We start from the raw sequence: 23,138 nt of genomic DNA, 5'->3' as shown, positions 1-23,138 counted from the left end.
CAAAGGGCATTAGCCAAGGAGTCAGTAAAAACTGCACACAAGAAGTGGTAGCTAAAGTGAGTTAAACTATTCAGGCAAAAATTCACAGGGCAGAAAATAGTGAGATAAATGATGCAGCATTTAGAGGGATCTATGTGAAGTATGTTCCCTGCACACTGGTTGCTATCTTGTTGGAGTCTGGTGAGACAGAACACACTCATAAGCAACACTGACATGAAGCAGATTTTTTATTTACAGATAGGCAGCAAAGGACAACAGAAGCCCAGGATTCACCGTGAGTAGGAAAGCTGCCCAGGGAGAATGGAATCTTGGCTGCCCATGCCCCACTTGCACCATAGATGAGGGGCCCGGAAAGGCAGCCTGTCCTGGCTTATACACTTCAGAATCACAGGAATCACTGGATTAAAGTGATCGAGGACATCCTGTTCTGGGGAGATGGGGGGAACTGAAACAGAGCCCTGGCTGTTCCAGCCAGTAGTTCCTATCTGGGGATGTTGCATTCCCAATACATCATACAGTTACTCTTAAGAACTTCAAGTTAGAAAGGGGGTGGTGGGGTTGGGTAGAACTGCATCGGTCTAGTGCCAGCTGGAGAAATGTCCTGCAGTCTACAATACAGTAAAAGTCCTATTACCCAACATGGTCAGAACCACTTTTTGGTTAAGCTGTTAAAAAGAACAATCATTTAAAAAATGATACATCAATACTGTATTACAGATTAAGCAACATAACAAAATGCCGTGGTTTTAACAAAACGGAAATAACTTTTACACATTAAAGTATGATCTAAACACATGCTTTCTAGGACTGATGCAGTGACTCGTGTGGAGACCCAGACACTTTCTATCTGCTGTCCTACTCATGGCTGAAGATGGCCAACTAGCCATTTGAGCCAGTGAGAGGGGGTGAGGTCCACCTTTTCTCATACCCCCTCTTTCTTTCCTGTACTTACTTTGCTGATGTGGGGAGGAGAGGAGACAAAGTCACTATAGACACTGTTTTCTTACATATCTGCCCTTTAAAAAGTATTAATCCTTTTGCGACCACATCACTGTGCTTTTTAGCCTGTTTCATAGGACCATTATAATCATTAGTGATGGCCTCAGCAGGCTCTCTTGACAAGGGGATCAGGTACTATTGACACTAGGTCTTTGGTCTGATACCCAGTTAGTGGCATCACTCCATGTTCAGACAATTTCAGGCAAGCTTACAGGTACCAATCAGAATTATCCTTCAAGGATAACATACTGGTTGTAAGCAGGCCCAGACAGAATCTGTCTTCTGTACCTCTTTGGAATTATTAATCCAAAGAATTGATTCCTGCCCCTCTCTACTTGAACATTACCCTCTCCCCAGTTTCCTTCCTCCTCTCCAGGTAGCATCACATAAACTTTGTGATTAAGCAAACATCCAGTACTGGAGCTGAGTATCAAACTTCCTTTCATGTTGAAACCTCACACTTTATGAGTGATTTTCTTGAGATACCCCACGCTTGACTTTAGTTGGGTACCACCCTGTCCTTTCTCAATGTGGAGATGAAAGGAGAAGAAAGTTCATAACTATTGCACAATCTCAAAAGGCAACTCTTCACATCCCAAATCTCCTCCTATATTGAATGGGGGAGAGAGATGAGGAGGACAGAGGAGTGATAGATGGCACCCCCAAGTAGGGTCCTGCGGGGAAGTTGATGGCAATAATAATAATAATAATAATGAAGAAGAAGAAGAAGAGCAGCAGGAGGAGGAGGAGGAAGTAACCACTGAGTACTGATTACATGTCAGGCTCTCTTCCAAGTGCTTTATGTATACTAATTTAATCCCCCCCTCCCAAAGCACTATGAGGTAGTACAAATTTCTTGTTGATGGATGTGGTTAGGTAACTTGTCCAATTGTACAGCTTCCTAAGTAGTGGAGATGCAATTTGATCCCAGGCAGTCTGGCTCCTGAGCCTTGTGCTAAGACCAGCTGTGCCAGCTGTGGATATACTGATGCTTAAGCACCATGGGACATTGAGGTGCAACTGTCAAGACGACATAGGGAGAGAGCAGATGTGCAATTTGAAGGAGCTGTTGAAATATGGCAAAACAACATAATATGTTAGAAAGCTATCAGAGAGAGTATAGATTAGAAAATATTCTGGTGTTGCCATCAGATAAAAAGCAGTCATATAGCCTACAAACAGATGCTAGGACTCACAAATGAAGTAGCAGTCTTTTTGTATAGACATAGACATGGTGTGAAAATCATTGTTAACCCCACATCAGTCTTTTCTGTCACAACTATACACATAAATAGCAAGCTGTCAACAGAAGCACCTTCTCAAAGCATCAAGGACAATGATGTATAGCAGGTACTTTAAATCTCAATAGTCCCTTTCATTTATATTTACTGTATTACTGTGATCACTGTGTCCATGTGTCTAGCAAGTGCTGTAACCATAAATAAATTGGACTTCAATTCAGTTTTGTGATGCCAGATAAAAAGTTATTTTCTAGATAGAATTGGCAAATTGTTTTTACTGAATTAGTAGAATTTGTAACATAATCAAATTAGTGAGTATGTGTGTGAATGTTGTGTCTGTATAAAACTGCCTCTTTAAGAGACAGGAAATCATCTGCCAATCTTGTGTTGTTTTCTAATATTGAACTGCATATATATTATAAGTATTAATACAAAGAATTATGTGGCCACAGTAGATATCTGAGAAAGATCCTACTTCTATACTATTGTGACTAAATTTGTAATCCACTTAGTTTAATCATTCTTCATTGCAAATGTTTTGTGACTTGACAGGTATTATAAAAACAAAGTAAAATATGGCATATTGTAAAAAAACAAAACCCAGAAACCTCTTACTGAAGTGTTCTTGACATTTGACAATGCCATTAAGCAAAAAGTATTGATGACGGAGTTTTAAATCATGTGAAGCTGTGGTTAAGTTGGGCTTTTCCAAAAAGGTTTACAGAAATTTTGTTATAATTTATTGCCATAAACAAATACAGGCAGCCCACATTTTTCTTAATTTTTGAGATTATTAATATATCTATAAACTATAAGGAACATACATTCTCTGAAACAATATATTGTGGATTTTATTAGCCCTATGGCATTCATAGCCCTCCCCTTCCCAAATAACAATAAGAATATTTGAAACACGGAGTGATAAAATGTTTCAGACAAGTTTTCAGATGTCTAATTTCTAAGTAAACAAAGAAGCAGGATAAAGCAAACAAGAGATAAGTTTCTTGATAGGTGGCCATCAAAATAAGGGAAACAGATTGGTAAATCAGCACACAAATCCACCCAGACAACTTTAGGGAATTGTAGGAACATAACAGCCCCTCATTGATAGTCCCGTTTCTTTTCCCATAAATAGAGGTTAAAGCATTCTAATGATAGGTAAATCCTAGTGGCAAACCACACCCACAACTGAAAAATGTTTGCTTTCTTAGCTTTGAATTGTCATCTTTCTAAGAATAAATATTGATGACTTAATGCCATTTTAGTACATTTTAAGAAACATACACTTATCTTCCCAACATTTGGGCTTCCCCACTAGAAACATACACTTATCTTCCCAACAATTGGGCTGTTAACATAATAATTTATGTCATGTGCTGATCCTGAAGCCCCAGTCTGAGGAGAGAAATTGTTATGCATAATTAATTACATTCATATTTTAATATTCATATTGCTGATGATTCTTTGTCAAGATTTATTATGTAAACTTCATATGTGAGACAAAAACATTTTAAAAGACACATTGTAAAAGGCTATTTGATTTTTTCATTAGCAGAACTAATTGATTTGTAGATGATCACATTTTCCTTTACACAATGGCAGCGTATTTTGATTACTCTGCAAATAAAACCACAATTATTGTTCTCTTTTTTTAAAGGTACAAAACTTGTTTTTCTTCCTTACCAGTTTCTTACTTGGTTTAGGAACCATGAATTTGCATAGCACCATTCTTATTTGAAATTTCCCGTCATGTTGTATCTTGTACCTCTCTTAATTAAGCAGTGATAACATATGTATTGACACACTAACAAGGAGAATTTAAATTAAGTAGGAAAAGTGCTTCTGAGAAGTAGAATTCCATATTCCTCTATATAGAAATATGGATCTAATCTGTTACTTCTTAATATGAATAAAATTTAGAAATATTTTTGATAATCTCTGAATATTGGACTATCTGCTGTTAATTAAACTCAGATCAGATATGATGCCAAATATAACTGTGGCAAGTAGATGCCATTACAAAATAAAAGTGCATAACCTCTATCCACTGGAATTTCCTTGGGAGTTAGTTTCAAAAGGTAAAAACGTGTTCAGATTTCAAAGGGAAAATGATAATGGAGACCGATTTATATAAAAGTACAATTTTCCCTACTGCAACATTTAGGAACAGAAATTCATTCAACATGTTGGAAAAAAAAATCCTGAGTGTGCAGTTTGTGTATCTCCTTTATATTCATACATGGAGGAGATGATTTATATACTAGTCAATATTTAAGCTGGATTCAGGAAATTATATTTTAGCTATGCAGGAGCAGTGGATTTGATGAACTAACACTTTTTTTAAAAAGAAGTTGTGAGCACTGAATTTGTGATGTGAATGTCAGTAGAATTTTAAAAAGGGGGTGGGGAGAGAACTGGGCTACCTGCCATAGAGTATAGTGTGGCTAACACATATATTTGCTTAGCCAAGACAAATTATACTCAGAAAAGTGAAAAAAAGATGCTTTATTACAATAACCATATTCAATCTGAAGCTCAAAATAAAAGTATCTTGGAGTAAATGTTTATTTTCTTTATTTAATGGATATTCTTGTATGTGTTAGGCTGGAAGTCATTAAACTTTAAAAATTGAAGACTGGAGAATATTTCTATATGACAAAGTAGAAAAACCCATTAATTAATCTCAATTTCTGGCATGCTTTATTCAAGAGAAAAGCAAAATATAAGAGAAGAAAGAACAGAGGTAAAAATTAGAGGTTAATTGCCTTTGTTGATCTCACAGTAGTTTTGACAGCTCTGACCAATTACAATTGTGTAAAAATGGATGAATGTATTCTTAGGAAGACTGTGTGTTTTGAGATATTTTATTCTCAACACTGAGATTTTAATTCCATTTATAATCTGAACAAAAGCTAGCTAAATTATATTTACAGAAATGTAAGCTTTTATGTGTGTATTGTTATGCTAAAATATTGGATAATTTTCTCATAACTTTCTAATGGAATATGCACATTTACATCACAGTTTATTTGGAGGAAAGGAATAATACTCATCTAACGTGCACTTTTACCTTTTCTTGCTATTTTCTCTCTTTTGGTGAGTAAATAAAAGCCTTAGAGTAATTGTTTTAGTTATCTATTGCTACAAAACAAGTTATACCAAAGCATCATAGCCTAAAGTAAAACACATTTATTATTTTGCCATTTCTGTGGGTCAGGAATCTAAGAGTAGTTTCCTGGAGAGTTCTGGTTTAGAGTCGCTCACAAGACTGCCATCAATTTGGGGGTTGGACTTAACCAGCGGAAAATATTCTTCCAAGTTTATCCATGTGGCTGCCGGCAGGCCTCAGTTCTTCATCCTGTGGCTTCCCCACAGAGTGCTTGGTGATATGACGGCCAGCTCACTCAGATAGAAGGAGAAATCCAAGAGTAAGTAAAAGTGTACCCAAGATGGAAGACAATATTTTTATTACCTAATCTTGGAAGTGAGATCCCATTTTCTGCCATATTCTATTCATTAGAATTAAGTCACTAAGTTCAGCACACACTTAAGCAGAGGTAAATTAAATTCTACTTCTTGAAGAAAAGACTGTTGTGTTTCTTTTCTACTGCTTCTGTAAAAATTACCACAAACTTAGTAGCATGAGAAACATAAATTTATCTTACAGTTCTGTAGGTCCAAAGTCCATCACAGGTCTTACTGAGCAAAAATAAAGGTATTGGCAGGGCTGCATTTTTTTCTGGAGGCTCTAGGGGAGAATCTGTTTTCTTGTCTTTTCCAGCTTCTAGAGGCTTCCTGCATCCCTTTGCTGCGGGCCTCTTTGTCCGTATTCAAAGCCAACAATGGTATGCTGAGTCCTCTCATTGCATCACTAACCTTCCTTCCTCTTCCAAATTTAAGGACACTTGCAGTGGGCTTAAGCCCACCCAGATAATCCAGGATAATATCTCTATTTTAAAATCAGTTTAATTTTCCTTTGCTATATAATGTAACATATTCACAGGTTCCAAGAATTAGGGTATTTTTGTCTTGGGGAACAGTTATTCTGCCTACCACAGGTATTAAAGAATTTGTGGACGTATGTTTTAAACTGCCACAGTGTTCAGTCACTATCAAATAGTGCCCCTAGAATCTGCATCCTACCCAAATACACTGAAGGTCCTGTTCCTTTGGAATATTCATCTAATTCTAATAAGCACTAACCCCGGCAGCAAACTGCCCACCCTAGTCACTCAGTATCCAATAGAGATAAAGATCTCTACCTTTCTCTTTCTCAGACATTTGTCATTGCCAAGAGAGATGATATAAAATTTCTCTAAAGTGCCTTTTGAGAAATGTATTTCTGGAGTCAGAAAGAATCTAGTTTGAACCTGTGTTCTGCTAGAAAATGTGTTGTGTGGCCTTATGCAAGTTACTCATCTCTCTTGCCTATGAATTTTTTTACCTATAAAATGGGGAAAACAATATTGATACTGAATAGATATTGTGCAGATTCATTTGTAATTCAGAACTTGAATATTTAGTCTTCTCTGTTGTCCAAAATCTAGTAGGAAAGAAAGAAAAGACCACAGCAATATGTTGAACTTTCAGAAGAGAACAAACCTAAGGATACTAGAGATGGGGGACAGGGAGGGAGGGGGTTTGGGATGGGATAGGTCAGGCAAAGGGCATAAAGAAATATCACAATTTGTAAAAATGAATATGCTAGTAATAAATTAAAATTTTAAATAAATAAATCAGTTTCTGGAAAAAAAATCAATTATATTTCTGTAAAATGGTTACTTTTAACTCTATTACATGTATATAATCTGATGTTTTTCCTCTAATTCCCATTGGTCACTAATAAATTATATTTCTTTAAAGCCATATTCTAGACCTTCCACCAATGACTCGTACCTCTGAGTTCCCTGAGACAGGTACACAACGTAGACATCAAGAATCCCCTTCGAGGAATTACATATCGTCCTGCTTTCCCATAGGCAATTCCCAGCCATACTAATCATTTTGAAAGCCTTTTAATAGCAATGATGAATTATTTTATTCATAAATTCTTAACAGGCCATAAGCTAATTTATTCACATACTTTGGATGTTTCTTTTAAAATAAAAACCTCTTATTGCTACTAACTACAAAATTTAAAAACTATGAAATGGATGACATTATTTGTGAATGTTATTGTAAATTTAGTTTAAAAGTTCAACATTGGAGATAAAATTATGTGAGTTTTGCAGTGATAATATGAATTAAAATTTGGGTGGAACACAGCATGTAGGTAAAAATAATGTTCTTAATCAATTAGGAAACCCGTGGAGTAGAAATGTGCTTGAAGCTGGTTATGCATCCAACAAACTGTGACATTCTACCAAGTTTTACAAGCTGAGCTGTATCACATTTTATAAATATTTTATATGTACACAGTCAGAAAACATATATAAAAATTTTGGTGATGAATCTGAAATTGAATTCAAAAAATACATCAGCATGTTTTGATAGAATCTCTTTTTTACTGCCTATTACAATTGGATTTTAGAAATGTTTGATCTTTTAAAGAACTGCATTGTAAATCCTTTAAGTTTTGGTCATATCTTGTTTAAAATTAGGCTTTGAAATATCTCAACTTGAAGAAAAAGTCTTTTAATGAAGCTCCTATTTATAATTAGATACTTATCTTCTGTACCAGAATGGAATGAAATTGAGAATACCTGTGATGATAATATGGCTTCTATATTTGCTGAGACATTCAGAGGAATATTAAGACATTTTTGACAAGTTTTATCTTACAAAAATATATCAAAGAAATTGCTCTGTGAATGGAGATTAAAAAAAAAACAGTACCTGTGAAAATATTTGGGCTGCAATATTTATACATTTCAATGTAAAAATAGAACTGGAAATCTCTTCCACTTATCATAATTGGCTCTGAGCTTATCATTTTTCTCAGCACCTGTAAGAGGAAGTGTTTTCTCAAACAAAAATATTATATTTACACAGCAGAATCATTTGAAAGTGTCAGCATCGTCTAAACTATTAATAATAAAATGAAACATTGAAGAAGATTTGAGAAATTTTATGAAAAATTAAAAATAAGATAGAGAAATAAATTTTAAAATAAGTTTACAAATAAAATTCAGATAATCTAAACTTGTTTTAATTTTACCTTACTCCAAACATACCTATTAAAAGAATTTCATTTTTAAATCTCTTTTGATTACAACTTTTTAGAGAACTAGTGATATAACAAACCATTTGTCAATTAACTAATTAAATTTTCAATATTATATAATTTTAATAATTTTAATGTCCTCCTTTTACTTTAAAGTGACCCATTTAAATACTAAATTGCAAGATTACCCTAACCATAACCGTGTTCATGACTCCACTTTTTACCTTTGAGGAACATGTTGAGACACAGAAGCTCAGATATTACACTTATCAATTCATTGATTGACTCATTTACATATTCAACAAACACTTAGTAAGCCCCATCTATGAGCCAAATATTGTTCTAGGTTTTTTGAATATACGTGTGAACAAAACAGACAAAGATTTCTGGCTTCATTTTGGCAGTTAGGTTGGGGGAGAAGGGGTCTAGCAATAAACCAGATAAAATAAATAAATAAATGGCATCATGTATCAGGAGATGACAGACACTTTGGAAAGCAATAATTAAGGCAGCGTAAGGGGGACTGTGAGTGTAAGGAAGAGGACATGTGACAGTATTGAATAGGTGAGAAGGTGACATTGGAGCCAAGATTTGAAGGGATTGAGGGAGTTAGCCTTGGGCTGTCTAGGGGAAGAGCAAGCCAGTGAGAGGTTGCAGCTAAAGCAGCAGGCAGGGACATTGTAGCCCGGCTCTCTGGAGAAGCAGCGAGACCACTGCAGCTGGAGAGGAAGCATATGGGGAATGTAGCAGGAAATGAAGTACAACAGGCAAAGGAGGGAATGTGGCTGGATGGAGAGACAGAATGGATGCAGATGGGACACCTTAAAATCCTCTACACATTTCTGCTTAAGCAATAACTGGAAGAATTTTTATGTGATTGAATCTTGTGTATTTTCTTCTTTATCTTAGCTTGGCTTTGTTATTAATCACCTTTCCTGTTTTCGGTGAAAGATCATAGCTCTTTTGTATTCCCTTGATTTTTTACTCTTTCAGATTTGTAATCTCAGTTAAAAGAACTCTTTCAAGTTTTGCTTTCTCATGGAATTCTTAAGAATAAGATTTAATTGAATGGCTTTTCTACTTCATATATGTTCATGGAGACTTTATGAAAAAATTAATCTTTTTAAAAATGAAATTATTAAATATTTTTGTAATTTGCCAATAATATAGACCTAGCCATAAGCAACGGATTTTTTTTAATTAAAAAGCCAAGCTTTATCTACAGAATATAGTGTTTGGAGTGAAAATTCCTAAACTCAGAGTCTTCACATTATTACTTATTAGCTATATCATCTTGTGTAAATAATATACTTTCTGGACTTCAATTTATATAAATGGGAATCAACAATAAAACACACAACTCAAGATTATTGTGAGATTTTTAATTGTTTGTGAAAATTTGATCAACTGTTAAGTGATATACAAATGCTAGCTACTGTTACTATTATCAAAGATGACATTAAGATAGCATTATTCCATTCTAAGCCTTTAGAGAAGAATTTTTGAAATGTCTCATCTAAAAGCTTTATTTTTCTGCTCAAAATTTTTAATACTTTCTTTTCAATGCACCTCAACAAATAAAATTTTTAAAAGATAATTGAAGGAAGGGATTGAATTTAAATGTGTTATATCCCAGTGCTTCTCAAACTTGAATGTACATAGCAATCACCTGGGTGTGTTGTTAAAATGCAGATTTTTCTTCATTGGAACTGGGATGGAGCCTATATTCTACATTCCAAACAAGCTCCTAGATAATAGAAATTCTGCTTGTCTACCAAACTGAGTATCAGGGTTGTATACTACTCTCCACATAAAATATATTTAGCTTCCAAACAGCTCTGGCATTTCACTGTATTTATGAATTATAAAACCCTTAGCACAGCAGCTTTGGTGTTTTAAGCATTGAATACAAAGTCATCATAACAGTTGTTTTCACTATTAATATTAATAGATCAATATGTATATTTGTAAAATTGTTAAGCAACATCTTAAATATATTCAGGATGCTGCTGGTGAACATTTATTTTAATCTTATGTTTGACTTATTTGGTTTCTGGAGGCTTTGTGTCTTAATAAAACATGCCATCCTTCATTTTTTAACCTTTGTAGAGATAAAGATGTTCATGAAATATAGAAAACATTTTCTCAGAAAACTTATCCAAGATAATGAAAGAGATAAAATAACAGAAAAAAATGATCCAAGTTGAACATTTTAGGAATTAAATTAATTCAAATATGATAATTATTCCCATTTGGTGTTTGCTTTGCAACCTATGTGAAAATGGGCTTGTGTTCTCTGCTAAATAACTTTAGACTAGACATTGATTAAACATGCATCACAGCAACAAAGTTTCATCAAGTTTCATGACCACTTATGCTTCAAGGAAAATCAAAGGTATTTTGACAATTAGCTAGTATGAGTTTTGCAATCAACCGTTATGATATTTAAGACTAAAACTGCATGGTGAAAATAATCTTAGCCATATATTCATTATTAATTTACCATTATTAATTTCTTTGCATCCTAGGAATTTTTTTACTTTTGTACTTGAGTACAAAATATTCCTTAAATATTCCTTAAATGAAACAGAAAAATAAGAACAGAAACAGGCCTCTAATGGCACAACTGACAGAGCTGAGGGTTTTGAAGAATTTGCTGGTAGATGTGGTTCTATAAAACACATAGCATTAGAATCAATGTTTTAGGAGGAAACAATCTCATATACCAAGAATGGACCCTTAAGGGCATTCTCAGCAGCAGAGCACGGGGCACCATATTCCTAAATCGTGAAGTCTACATCTTTGTTGTGATGCTTGTCACATCCTCTATAGTCTGTGGCACGTCTGTGTTTCCCTGTAATATCCTTGATCAAACAAAGCAATGTTCATATTCATTTATCCAATATCTAGCACAGTACCTAGCACATTTTGTATGTTCAGTAATTATTTGATCAATGAAAATGAATGATCCATGACATTTTTATTTTCTTCTTAATATAACCTTCAAATGAAATAGAGAGTAAATATAAAAGGCCATGCAAGTATACGTGTCCACTTTTTTTCACTCCAGTTTCTATTGAGGAAAAAAAACAGTCTGAATCTAAATAAGTCACATACAATGATCAGACTTACCAGGTGATTAGAAAGAAGTTCAAGTTTCCACTTTTATTTGCCCTTGTAGACAGAGCCTGGGAGCATAGAGTATTTTCTGGTAACAAATGGGAATCTGGCCAATCAGTGATCTTTGCATTAGCATTCTAATAACCAGAGGCCAACGTGCCATAGTGCTGTGTCAGAACTAATTTATGAAACTAGGTCCAAAGGCTCATTAAAGTGGTCACAATTCAGTGACTGCCCAGTAAAATTAGACTACAGTTTCATTCTCATAACAGTGAATATTTTAACATATATTAAGGACATATTTCAAGTGTTAAAACTAGCTTTGATTCTGAGAAGGGAAAAACAACAAGATTGGAAAACTATTTACTTTTGTACAAAATTGGCTCCACTCTCAGCTTTTGGCTCAAAATGCTTCAAATGTTCATATTTTAGAGCACAGGGCAGGCTGTACTCACATTTGCAAGTCTAGTACATTTTTTTCCTCAGAATAAAAGCACTGCTGTGCAACTCCAGCAAACCACAGGGTTGTGAACCCACCTGGCCAGCCAGGAAATCTCAGGCAGCTCACTTGGGAGTTATATGTGCTTCTCCCATTGCTGCCAGACAAATCTCTATAGCATTCCCCTAATCATGCATCCTCCCCCATGGTGCCGAAGCTCCTCAGGATTCAGAGAACATTGCCATACAGGCTGCTTTCCACAGCCCACCTGGGTTTGAGTGGCATAGAAGGTGTCTGTACATCTTCTAGACTGTGAGTCTAGTGCAGCTTCAGTTTAAGTCCGCTGTCAACTCTCAGACAGCCACCTCCCTCTGCTGGGGCAGGGTATCCCCCTCCTACTAGTTCAGTGCCTGGCACATGGGCCATGCTCAATAATCAAGATGGCTGTAGTGAACTGAACTAATTATATTCCTATGAAAGCCATTTAATTTCTCTGTATCTCAAACATCTATAGACATGAAGTGGGAATAATGATTCCTACTCTGCCCATTTCACAGAGTCGTTTTGAGGATCTAAACTAATAATAACCACAAAAACACTTTCTAATGCTATGGTGTTTATACCTAGATAATGTTTGGTTATACCCATTCACTTGTCAAATATAACAGACTGTTTTCTTTATCTCCTGAATTTTTATTCAATGGAACAGTCATGAATCTCTAAATCTTTTAAATGTGAACAATAAAAGACTCTGAATGACTTTTTCTGGCAGTCTACATGCCACAGCTGAATTATTTAGACTTCTATTCAAACCTGAGGGAGAGAAGGGGAAAAAAAACCTCTAGGAATAATGATTTTCCTTTTAACTAATTCCTTTAGAAAAATATTTCTTTTATATTTTTCCACATTTAGATGATAACATTGGTAATTTGAATGCTGTATTAGACTATATGTTAGACATCATTTCCATATCAAGGTTATACAATTGACTCTTGAACAACTCAGGAATTAGGGGCACCGACCCTTCACCCTCCCCCATCACATGCAGTCAAAAATCCCTGTATAACTTCCCCCTGCATTGCACTGAGTGTTGGGGGTGGGGGTGGGGGAGGAGCACCTCTACGTTACTTGATAGGAGTTAGGTAGTTAATTACTTAACTACTAATAGACTACTAATTAAGCTACTTAACTGTTTGGTTAGGTATGTCATAAATTTCCAATATATTTTCCAATATATTTATAAAAATTTTCCAACATATTTATTGAAAAAAATTTGCATATAATTGGACTCACTCAGTTCAAACCTGTGTTGTTCAAGGTTTTCTTATATTTTTCTAAAAAATGACGGAGGCCAGCAGAGATCACTAGTGATAGAAATAAGTAGCATGTGTCCATTTATTGTAGCAGTGTAAATAATATGTAATTTAAAAGATTGCGTTAACTTTTAAAATAAGGTTATTCCAAATTAAATCCATAGAAAATAAATAAATGAAAAATATTCTTCTAAATATACCAGGGTACCTCATAAACCAGTGTTCTGGAGGAGCTCTGATTTGCTTGATGTGACAGGTTTGCCATCCAAAAATATTCTATATTCACATATATATAAGAACATTTGAGTTAAACACAACTGAGTATGTTTCTTTTTTTATTGCAGGGTTTTATCTTTAATATGCAATTTAAATATCCAAGAAAAGGCTATAATATAGCATTTTTTTTTCAAACTATTTCACCATAATAAATTTAGCAACATACTTTTTAACATCTCTCAAAAATTCGTTCATATAAACACCACCTTAGAAAATGTGTTGACAAAGTGTGTTTGGTTAGACACCATGGAACCCATGCAAGGAAGGATATGCCTTCTGGCTTGCATGTATTTAATTGATAATAGATTCATTGAGCATCTATTGGATAAAAAACACTGTACAGGGGTCTGGGGGCATAAGGAGTTGAGCAATTATACTGCCCTTTAGAAGTTCAAAGTCAAAGGGCAAAAATACTCAGTAGTCAGTCCATGGGAACAATGGGGGCAAAGAAGGAGAGTCACGTCTATTTGGGTATAGAATTGGAAGTATTATCCCAAGAGTCAAAAGCATGAAATAAAATGTCCTTTCTGTCACCTTTAATAGTACGCTAACCTGTATTGGTCAGACTAATATATTTACAAATGCTGGTGATCATTTCTGAGGACAACACTTTAGAATAGTACCTGTCTCCATTTGTTTCATCTCATTTGCCTCAAATCAGCTCATTGATTTTTTTCAGTTCTGTAATTTTATAGTTATTTCTGTCATGGTATGATGGTATCACTTATGTAGTTTTAAAATAAAGAAAAGAAAATCGGCTAAATTTTTGAGAACAATTAATAGATTTTTTAATTAACCTATTGTGAACAGATACAGTTAGTAGACCAAAAGGATATTTTTCAATGTTTGAATCTGAGGTTTAATAATAGAATGATAATTTCAGAGCAAAATTTTAATTTTTTTCATGCTAACTTAAAATATTGAAACCTCAAAATTAGAGAAAAGGCATTCTATGTGACTCTTAGCAGGTGCTTACACGGGCTTATAATGTTATATGACAAAAGGCAAATACCCCTCCTTCCTCCAGGTGGGGGTGTGCTGTCTCCAGTCATCTCCTAGCCAGGTGAGGTTTTAGTTCTCTTCTCATTATCTCTATGGCTGGAAGGGGGGTGGGGGGTTGGGGGGGCAGTTCTTTCCCACAGGTGTGATATGTAATACGCCCAACTAGAAATAAGCTTCATCAACAGACTTCTTTAAAATAACGCCTACCTGGTTTCACCAGTGCTCACCACAAGAATATGATTCTAATAGGCAGATAATGGAGTCCACCAGCCTGTGCATAGGTACTTCTATAGGCACTTCTGCACACGAGGATGTTTGGAATATGCAAAAAGCATTTGTGAGAGCAATTAACCCTACATCTTTTCTTAAGGATAATATAAGACTTCTAAATATTACTATTTGGTATGAATCTGTTTGTAAACTCAGGAACTCAAGAAATTACACTTTATTTTCTGTATCTCAATGTTTTACACCAACACCCCTATCTTATGAGAGTGATAGAAAATTGAACCTGGGTCATTCTTCCTCCTGCCCTGCCTTGTGAGGAGTTTACATAGTGCCAGGACAATCAGAGAACAGAGCCTCAGGAAGTCTCTCTGTTGTTGACCACAAAGTTACTGCGAAGATTCCATTTACCCTGTTTGTATGGTCACTTCAAAGCCAACAGCTCTTGAGACATGAGATCCTGAGCCTTGGCTTTCAACTAAGCTGGGTTGTTCTGAAGACACAATTAAATCGTGTATTATAAAGTACAAAACAAAGGAAATACGTGTTCATTCAGACCCTGGCAAGGCTTTATGTTTACTCTGAATAACTGAGCTCACCACCCACTGTCCCCTTCTCCCTGGACTCTATCCTGCCTCCTTAATCCTCCTCCCTGTTGCTAAAATGAGGTTTTGGATGATTGTCAACATAGCAACCTAAAACACATAAGTATGCATATTTAAATATAAATTTCTATACATTCAAAGGAAAATTTTGCATGTGAACACTATTCAATGTTTAGAAAGGACAAAAGATTTTCATCTGTATTTTTTAATACCTTTGAAGGGAGGCTAATGTCTGGAAATACTGAGTTTAACAGCCTTTCATGAAAGGCTTTCCAGTGTATGAATATACTGTCAAACTCCTAAGTGTATCTTCAGTAACACTGACAACATATTATTTTTAAAAAAAGGAAAAGAAAAAAAATGGATGTTACTATATTTTTGTTGACCAAATTAGTTCTCAGCTTTTTATTTATTTATGAGAATAATTTTATATTTTCATTTTATAGGTCATGGGATCTAAGCTAGATGTATACAAATAATATGTTATAATATTTTCATGGATGACAGAGCTTCTAAAAATGAAAGAAATCTGTGTTTGTTTCATTTCCTTTTTTCCAACTATGTCACATCTGAAAGGTTTAGAAAGCCTTGGTCTTGGCTGTGCTTTATTCCAAATCATAGAAGAGTCACTGTCTCCATGATTCATTCTCAGTTCTGTCCTCTTTTCAGAGCCCCAAATTGTATCTCACTCAAATCAGATTTGAAGTCTAATTGGGGTTTCTGATGATCTCACACCCCATCATTTGTCCCCCACCTGTTCTCTTTTCCCACACTATACGAGCTCACAATTTGTGCTGAAACCACTCGTTCACCAAAACCTATTGCCTTAGACCTGAACACATAATTTACCATTTTTATTCTCATTTTTTTATTAAATGCTTTATTGGTTATTAATTATGTACCAAATAAAATTAATACAATATTTAAGTTATAAAGAATAATGCTATGACATAAACCCATGTTCCCACTACCCAACTTAGGGAATAGTACTTGATGATTAATTTTGAAGTCCCCTGAGTGTCCCTCCCAAGTCCCACCCTCTTTTTCTACTCCTTTAAAGGTAACCTTTATCTTGTATTCATTGTTTATCTCTGCTTTCTTTTCTTTAGCTTCATCACATGTATTTTTATTTCTACACAGTATATGGTTTAATTTTGCAATATAATTTACATAAAAAGACTCATACAGTCAGCAATTTCCATAATATATTTTTTTGTCCAGTATTATGTTCCTGGGATTCATCAGCACATTAATGTTGTTGTGTACGGCTGTAATTCCCTCTCTTTCTCTCTCTCTCTCTGTCTCTTCATTTTTCTACTGTTGTATAGTATTTTTTATAAATATACCACAAATAGTATAAAATTTATTTAGCCTATTACCTTTCAATGGATATTTGTGTTTTTTCCATGAATTTTTTAAATACCAGTGTACTGTAATGAATACTCTTATATGTATCTTGTGGTACACATATGCAAGAGTTTCTTTAGGTGCATATCTCTTGGATCATAGAGTTTGAATATTTTAAATTTATTAGAAACTGTCAAATTATTTTCATATATTGTTTTACCAGTTTACATTTATACATGAAATGTACACACATTTCAGTTGCTCTAAAACCTCACCAACACTTGATATTGTCAGACATTGTAGACTGTTGTAAATTCAATGGTCTCAATTGTATATCCTGATGTTTTAATTTGCATTTGTCATCACTAATCAGGTTGAGCATCTTTTCATATGTTTATTCACCATTTGTGTTTTCTCTTCTGAAAAGTGACTTTACTAGTTTTTTGGCTAATTTTTTTAATTTGGAGTTTTGACAATTTTTTTATGATATGAATGACTTCTATATTTGGTCTAGAAAAAAACACTTTGTCCAAGATTTGTTTGTCCTGCTTGCGGTTCTTTTCACCATCTTTACATGGCTTTTGATGATCAGAAATTTTTAATTTTAATGTAGCAGAATTTATCAAATTTATATTTTAAAGCTAGTGATTTTTCTGTCTCATTTAAGATTACCCTTCCATATGCTAAGCTCCTATTTTATTGCCTCCTAAAAATTTTATATTTTTGCCTTTTATATTTAGACAATAGTAATTGATTTCTTTTTGGTATGGTATAAGGTAGAGGTCTAACTTCATATTTGTCTTTGTGGGTAACCAATTATTACAATATCATTTATTTAAAAATTTATCTTTTCCTCACTAATTTGCTATGCCAGCTCTATGATAATTCAGGTGTCTACATGTGTGCATGTGTGTCAATTTGGAGGTTTTCTATTCTGTTCCATTGGTCTCTTTTCTATCCTTGTACCAATACAGTAGTCCTAATCCCTACAGCTTTAAAATAAATGTTGATAAGGCAACTTCACTAACTTTTTTCCTTTTTTCCAGTGTATCATGGCTATGTTTGGCCTTTCTAGAATCAACTTGTCAAGCTTCACACACACATAAAAGGAATATTGGAGGATTTTATTAGAACTGCAGGGAATCCATATATCAACTTGGGGAAATCAATATATTTATTATTATGAGTCTTGCAATTTCTCCGTAAGGTTACTATAAAATCTTTCAATACAGTTTTATAAACTTTCATTAAGGCTTTTCAAGGTTTCAATAGATTTAACCCTAGGTACTTTATATTTTATGCTGTACAAATGGTATATTTAAAATTCTATTTTAAACTTATGTATTGCTGTGTTAATATATGCAATTGAATTTTTTGTACTGGCTTTGTATCCAATAAACTTGCTAAACTTTTCTATTCATTGTAATAATCTGTGCATGCTTTGGGTTTTCTTTATGTGAACCCACATATCATCAGCAGTTAATCGCAGTTTCATTTCTTCATTCCCATTTCTAATTTTGTCTTCCTGTCTTAGTGCACTGACTAGGAATACTAGTACAGTATTACATAGAAGTGGTTACAGTGGATGCTATTCTAAAGTCTCTTATTTTAAAGCAAACATGTCTAATATCTCACTATTAGGTATGATGTTTACTACAGGTTTTTTGTAGACATCCTTTATTAAGTGAGGAAGTGCTCTTCTCTTCCTAGTTGTCAAGTATTTCATCACATATAGATGTTGAATTAGATAATTATATATTTCATATCCTTTAGTCTGGGCACAGTCTCCTGCCTGGTCCAACCCACAAGGATATGAAAACTAAAACTAAAGTTCTGGCTTCAATAAATGTCATCAAGGAGCAAGCCAGGTTCAGTGTTCACTCAGACATGGGATGTCCTTCGAACTCCTTACTATATTGCAGGCTTTATGTTGTATTTTTTTAAAGATATACATTTATATTTCCTCCAGAATTTTTGTTGTTTTTAGCGATGAATGGTTCAGTTTATTTAGTCCTCTGTGCAAGAAATAGATGTCTTCCCTTTCTTTTCTGTCCAACATCCCTTGCTTTTTTCAAAACTTTTCTTAAGGTTTACTTATTTAGATTTTCCTTTCTATCATCCTTTGGAAATGCTAACTTTATTCAATCTAGTTGTTTATTTCACTTCCTAAATCTTCTCCATTCAATTTTCCAATTTCTTTACAGTTTAACACATTTCTTTAGACCGAGGGTGGTCAACTGTATGCATGTACTGTTTCATCTGTACCTAAGTATCTTCTTGTCTATCTCAGAGACTTAATAATATTTTCAGTTAATGAAGGCAGAGGGTGTGCTCTCTCCTTCCAAGTACACCAGAATTCCATAACTGCACATTCCAGTTGCTGAGTACATTTTGTTGTCCCCTTAGTAAACATGGTATGTTTACAATTACGTCCTTCCAGCCTCCTTTTCTGTGTAGGTAGAAAATGTATCATGGGAAATCTAATAATTCCTCTTAAGGACAAAGCTCTTCCATACAAAATGTTTATGCATATTGAGAAATTCTTGGCAAAAAAATGAAAATCAGAAGAATATCTCATTTTCTCTTTTTGTTTTTATTAAGCATTCTTTTTTTTTTTATAGTAAAAACCTCAGGAAGCATTTAATGATGTTTTCAAAATAAACAAAAAGAAACTTTTGATAATAATGTTAGAAAAAAATTCCAATTCAGAAATCATTTCACATTATTAAGCATTCTTGATTCCCCTTGCTTTGCTCAATGTTTTCTTTTTTCCTTAGTACTTACCACTAATATGTGATACTATGTGACAAAGTTCTTATTTAATATATTGTATATTTTTCTTATTTATTATGTTTACTTCCTACTGTCTACTCCCCTTAGTAGAATGTAAGTTTTACAAGGACAGGGATCTAATCTGTTTTGTGCATGATGAATCCCAAATGGTGCCTGGCACAGAGTAGGTGCTCAATAAATACATGCAGAATAAATGAATCACATATAGCATTTGCACAAGCAAATGGCAAATAGAAAAATAAAATTTCATGATTTACTTTTCTCAAATGGTTTGATATTTTCTTAATCAGTGCTATTTTATTTTATACTTTCAGATATCAACATGGCAGGGGAACCCAAACCATACAGACCAAAAGCTGGAAACAAGAGGCCCCTTTCTGCGCTTTACAGGTAAGTAAACAAGTTCTATATGTCGCAGTGAAAATTTCTTGCAACTTTATGAGGCAATATAACCTGCAAGGTATCAACTATTTTGAATAACAATCCTTACTTGTACAAAGTACAACAAAATGTTGTTGGTCAACATATAAATATGTCACACAGCATTGGCAGGAATCACAGATACCTAACCTTCTCATGTCTGCTTTTACGACTTTTCTACAAGATTTTTCTCTAATAAAATCTAGTGAAAATCTCTAATGACTCTTCCTGACAAGTGGGTGGAAAGATCTAGGTTAGCTGATTATCTGCTGCAGGCCATGTACTGTAGGTGTTTTACATATGTTGTTTAATTTAGTTTAATTTTCACAACAGTTCTGCAATAAAAATATTCTTGTTATCTTGCAGATCAAGAACCTGAAATGCGATTTCTTAGTGATTTTTCTAAAGTTCACGCCACTGGTAAATGATGACACCAATACTTGCATTCGTACCTTCTGACCTATCCCAAATTCTTTCCATTCAATCACTCGGCCTCTTTCGTTACAAAGTACATGCTGCTCTCATGCCCATTTCTCCAAAACAACAAATATTGCTCTCTTCTCCAGAGAGACAATTCCAATTCCTTTAAACTTTCACAATGTGCATGGATCTGAGTCAATTTAACATTCTGGTCTTTCCTCTCTAAATGCCTCAATTTCCCAGTTCCACACTTACATTCAGAATTTCAGGTGGACAGAGTTGACTAGATTTAGTACCTTTGTTGTTCTGTATGTACTCCTATTAGATTAAGTAAAATTTGGTTGATTTGCTGGAGAAGACAAGAGTAAACTCACATAACTTTAAGTCCTTTAAAAACAGCCACTTTTGAAGAAAAATTATGCTGTGCTGTTAAACCATGTGTCCCACTTCATGTACTTTTGCCATTGGTTTTTGTACTATAAGTGCTGACTTTGCATCTGTCTCTGTTAAACTCCCTTTTGTTAGATTTAGCCAATTGTTCCAGGCTATTGCAGTCTCCAGTCATCCAATTTATTTGGTCCTCTCCCAGATGCATATCATCATTCTATCAGTATCCACATCCAAAGAGCTAACATATGAGTTCAGCAAGGCTTCCTTTTTTCCTGATATCATTTGGATAAAGGAGAATTGAGTTATATATGTTAAAATTGATTATGTTCTGATATAGTATAGTAAGGAAAGTGCTCGAAGAATAGCTTGGAGCTGTTCCTTGTCTTTGTTCTCTGAAAATTAGCATATCTCCTGTACAGCCTCTCATGGCCTCATTTCCCAAACTATCATATAAGAGGGTTGAACTATCATGTCTAAGGTCCTCTTCCCACCTAGTACCCCAGGGCTCTCTACTGTATGACATCAGAGACTTTCAAAGCTATGTTGAAAAATATATCTTGATTTCCCTCGTTATTTTGGCTGTTTGAATTTATTTAATTTTATAAAAATTTTTATATAAAAATGGAAAAGCAACAGGACACAACAATATTGATAATGGTCGTGGGGCAATATTAACATTAAAGAGCAAAGACGAAGTCATCGACAAGAGGCAAATGACACTTGCTGTACCTTGGTTGAGGTAGAGGACAATGTTTACAAAACTGAGAAATGCAAATTATTTTTATCAGATTCATTTTTAAATGTATGCTTAGAGCTGCAGCTAATGCAGAACATTTGAAAAGTCATATTTTCAATTATTCACAAAACAAGATGGCAATGGCTTTTTTTTCCCTCATCAAAGAGTTATCACTGTATGTACAATGATGTTAATTTTCATATTTTCCCTATTCTTGGATTGTTTTGATTTTCTTATGAGAATGGAAGCTCATGACAAGAAACAAATATCTTTTTTGCTCTTGTTTCCCTATTACTAAGTTATGTTGAATTGTGAGTTCAAAAGAATTAAACACAGATTTCATTTAAATATATTTTATACAAATCACATTAGTGGGGAAATTCTTATTTATCCTGTTTTTATCTGTTTACACAAAGTAAGGCTGGGGACACTGATATTGCAAAACATTAACAAAGGGGAATGAATGTGGAGCTGAGAAAACCCTTTTATGCACATTTTTTCATTCTTACATAAGCTTAATAATAATACCTTACTTTTATGTGGTCAGACCACCTTTTTATAGTCATTATTCATCTGTTCGTCACAGAACTCCACAAGGTTGGTATTATGTGCCTTGCTTTATGAATGAGAAACCTAAGTTTTCAAGACAATAAAGGATTTGCTCAAAGTAAGATAACAAGATTAGGAATGGAACTCTGGTTTTCAGCCTTCAAGTCTAGTGATCTTGCCACTGGATCACACTTCTTCTATTTGCTCACCTGCTATCATCTAAAGAATACAAATCATAGAAAGTGAAGATTTCTTGGTCACGAAAACTGATAATTAATTGTATATCTGTGTATGAACACCATGCTAGCAGGTGGCAGAGGAAAGATTACACACTAGACACTAAGAACAACAGAGTTACAACCTAATTGTGTGATCGTAGGGCACAAAATTTGAGCTTCAAGTTGTTTTCTAACATAATTCAAGTTGCATTATTTGCTTGAGAGAATAAAATTGCATAATTGAGATGAAAGCACCTAGCTCAATGTAGAGAATATGGTAGCAGCTTGGAAAAAAGGTGGATTCTGCTTTCTTATTCTTTGCATCTTTGGGTCTGTTTTCTTATCTAAAATGAAAGAGCTGGAATAGTTCCATTTATTCACTCATTCATTCATTCATATAAGACATGTTTACTGTGTGTCTATTATGGTCTAGGGACTGTGGTAACTGCTTTTCTAGGTAACTGGCACAGAAAATGCCAAGCTGCAGAGTGAGGAAAAAGCATAATTAGATAAAAGTAATTTGTCTTAGAGGTAACCTCCAATTTGCCTTCCTGCTCTAAACTGTGTATCTACAATTATTTACCCTTTTGGGCCATGTAAGAAATCTGCTGCCAGTCTTTTTTCTTCACCTACATCCACTTCATCTCCATCATCAACCATGAAGTGGTGTTCACATGGAATATCCACTGACTGAAGCATAACTTTTTTTGGTTTCTTCCTTCAGTAGGATTTTCAACTCAGTGAATCAAACTTCACTAAGTGCTTATTATATGCTAAATTAATATGGTACCCATAGATGATGCAAAAATAAATAGAACACAGTGAGGCTTCAAAAAACTTACTGTTGTATGCATGAGTTAGATGCATAAATAAACTAGGACA

General features: G+C 34.3%; 1 protein-coding gene across 1 annotated transcript in view; it reads left to right on the top strand.

Annotated features, from left to right (window-relative positions):
• RALYL (RALY RNA binding protein-like) overlaps nt 1–23,138 on the top strand; it is a 198,437-nt gene that overhangs the window by 38,660 nt on the left and 136,639 nt on the right. The window contains exon 2 of the mRNA XM_008582509.1: nt 19,838–19,913. Coding sequence (XP_008580731.1) covers nt 19,838–19,913 — 76 coding nt within the window. The remainder of the gene's footprint in view (nt 1–19,837; nt 19,914–23,138) is intronic.

This window comes from Galeopterus variegatus, unplaced genomic scaffold (assembly GCF_000696425.1).
Source record: "Galeopterus variegatus unplaced genomic scaffold, G_variegatus-3.0.2 Scaffold2654, whole genome shotgun sequence".
In the NCBI taxonomy this organism is placed as follows: Eukaryota; Metazoa; Chordata; class Mammalia; order Dermoptera; family Cynocephalidae; genus Galeopterus; species Galeopterus variegatus.
This window is presented reverse-complemented; position numbering and strand designations above follow the sequence as displayed.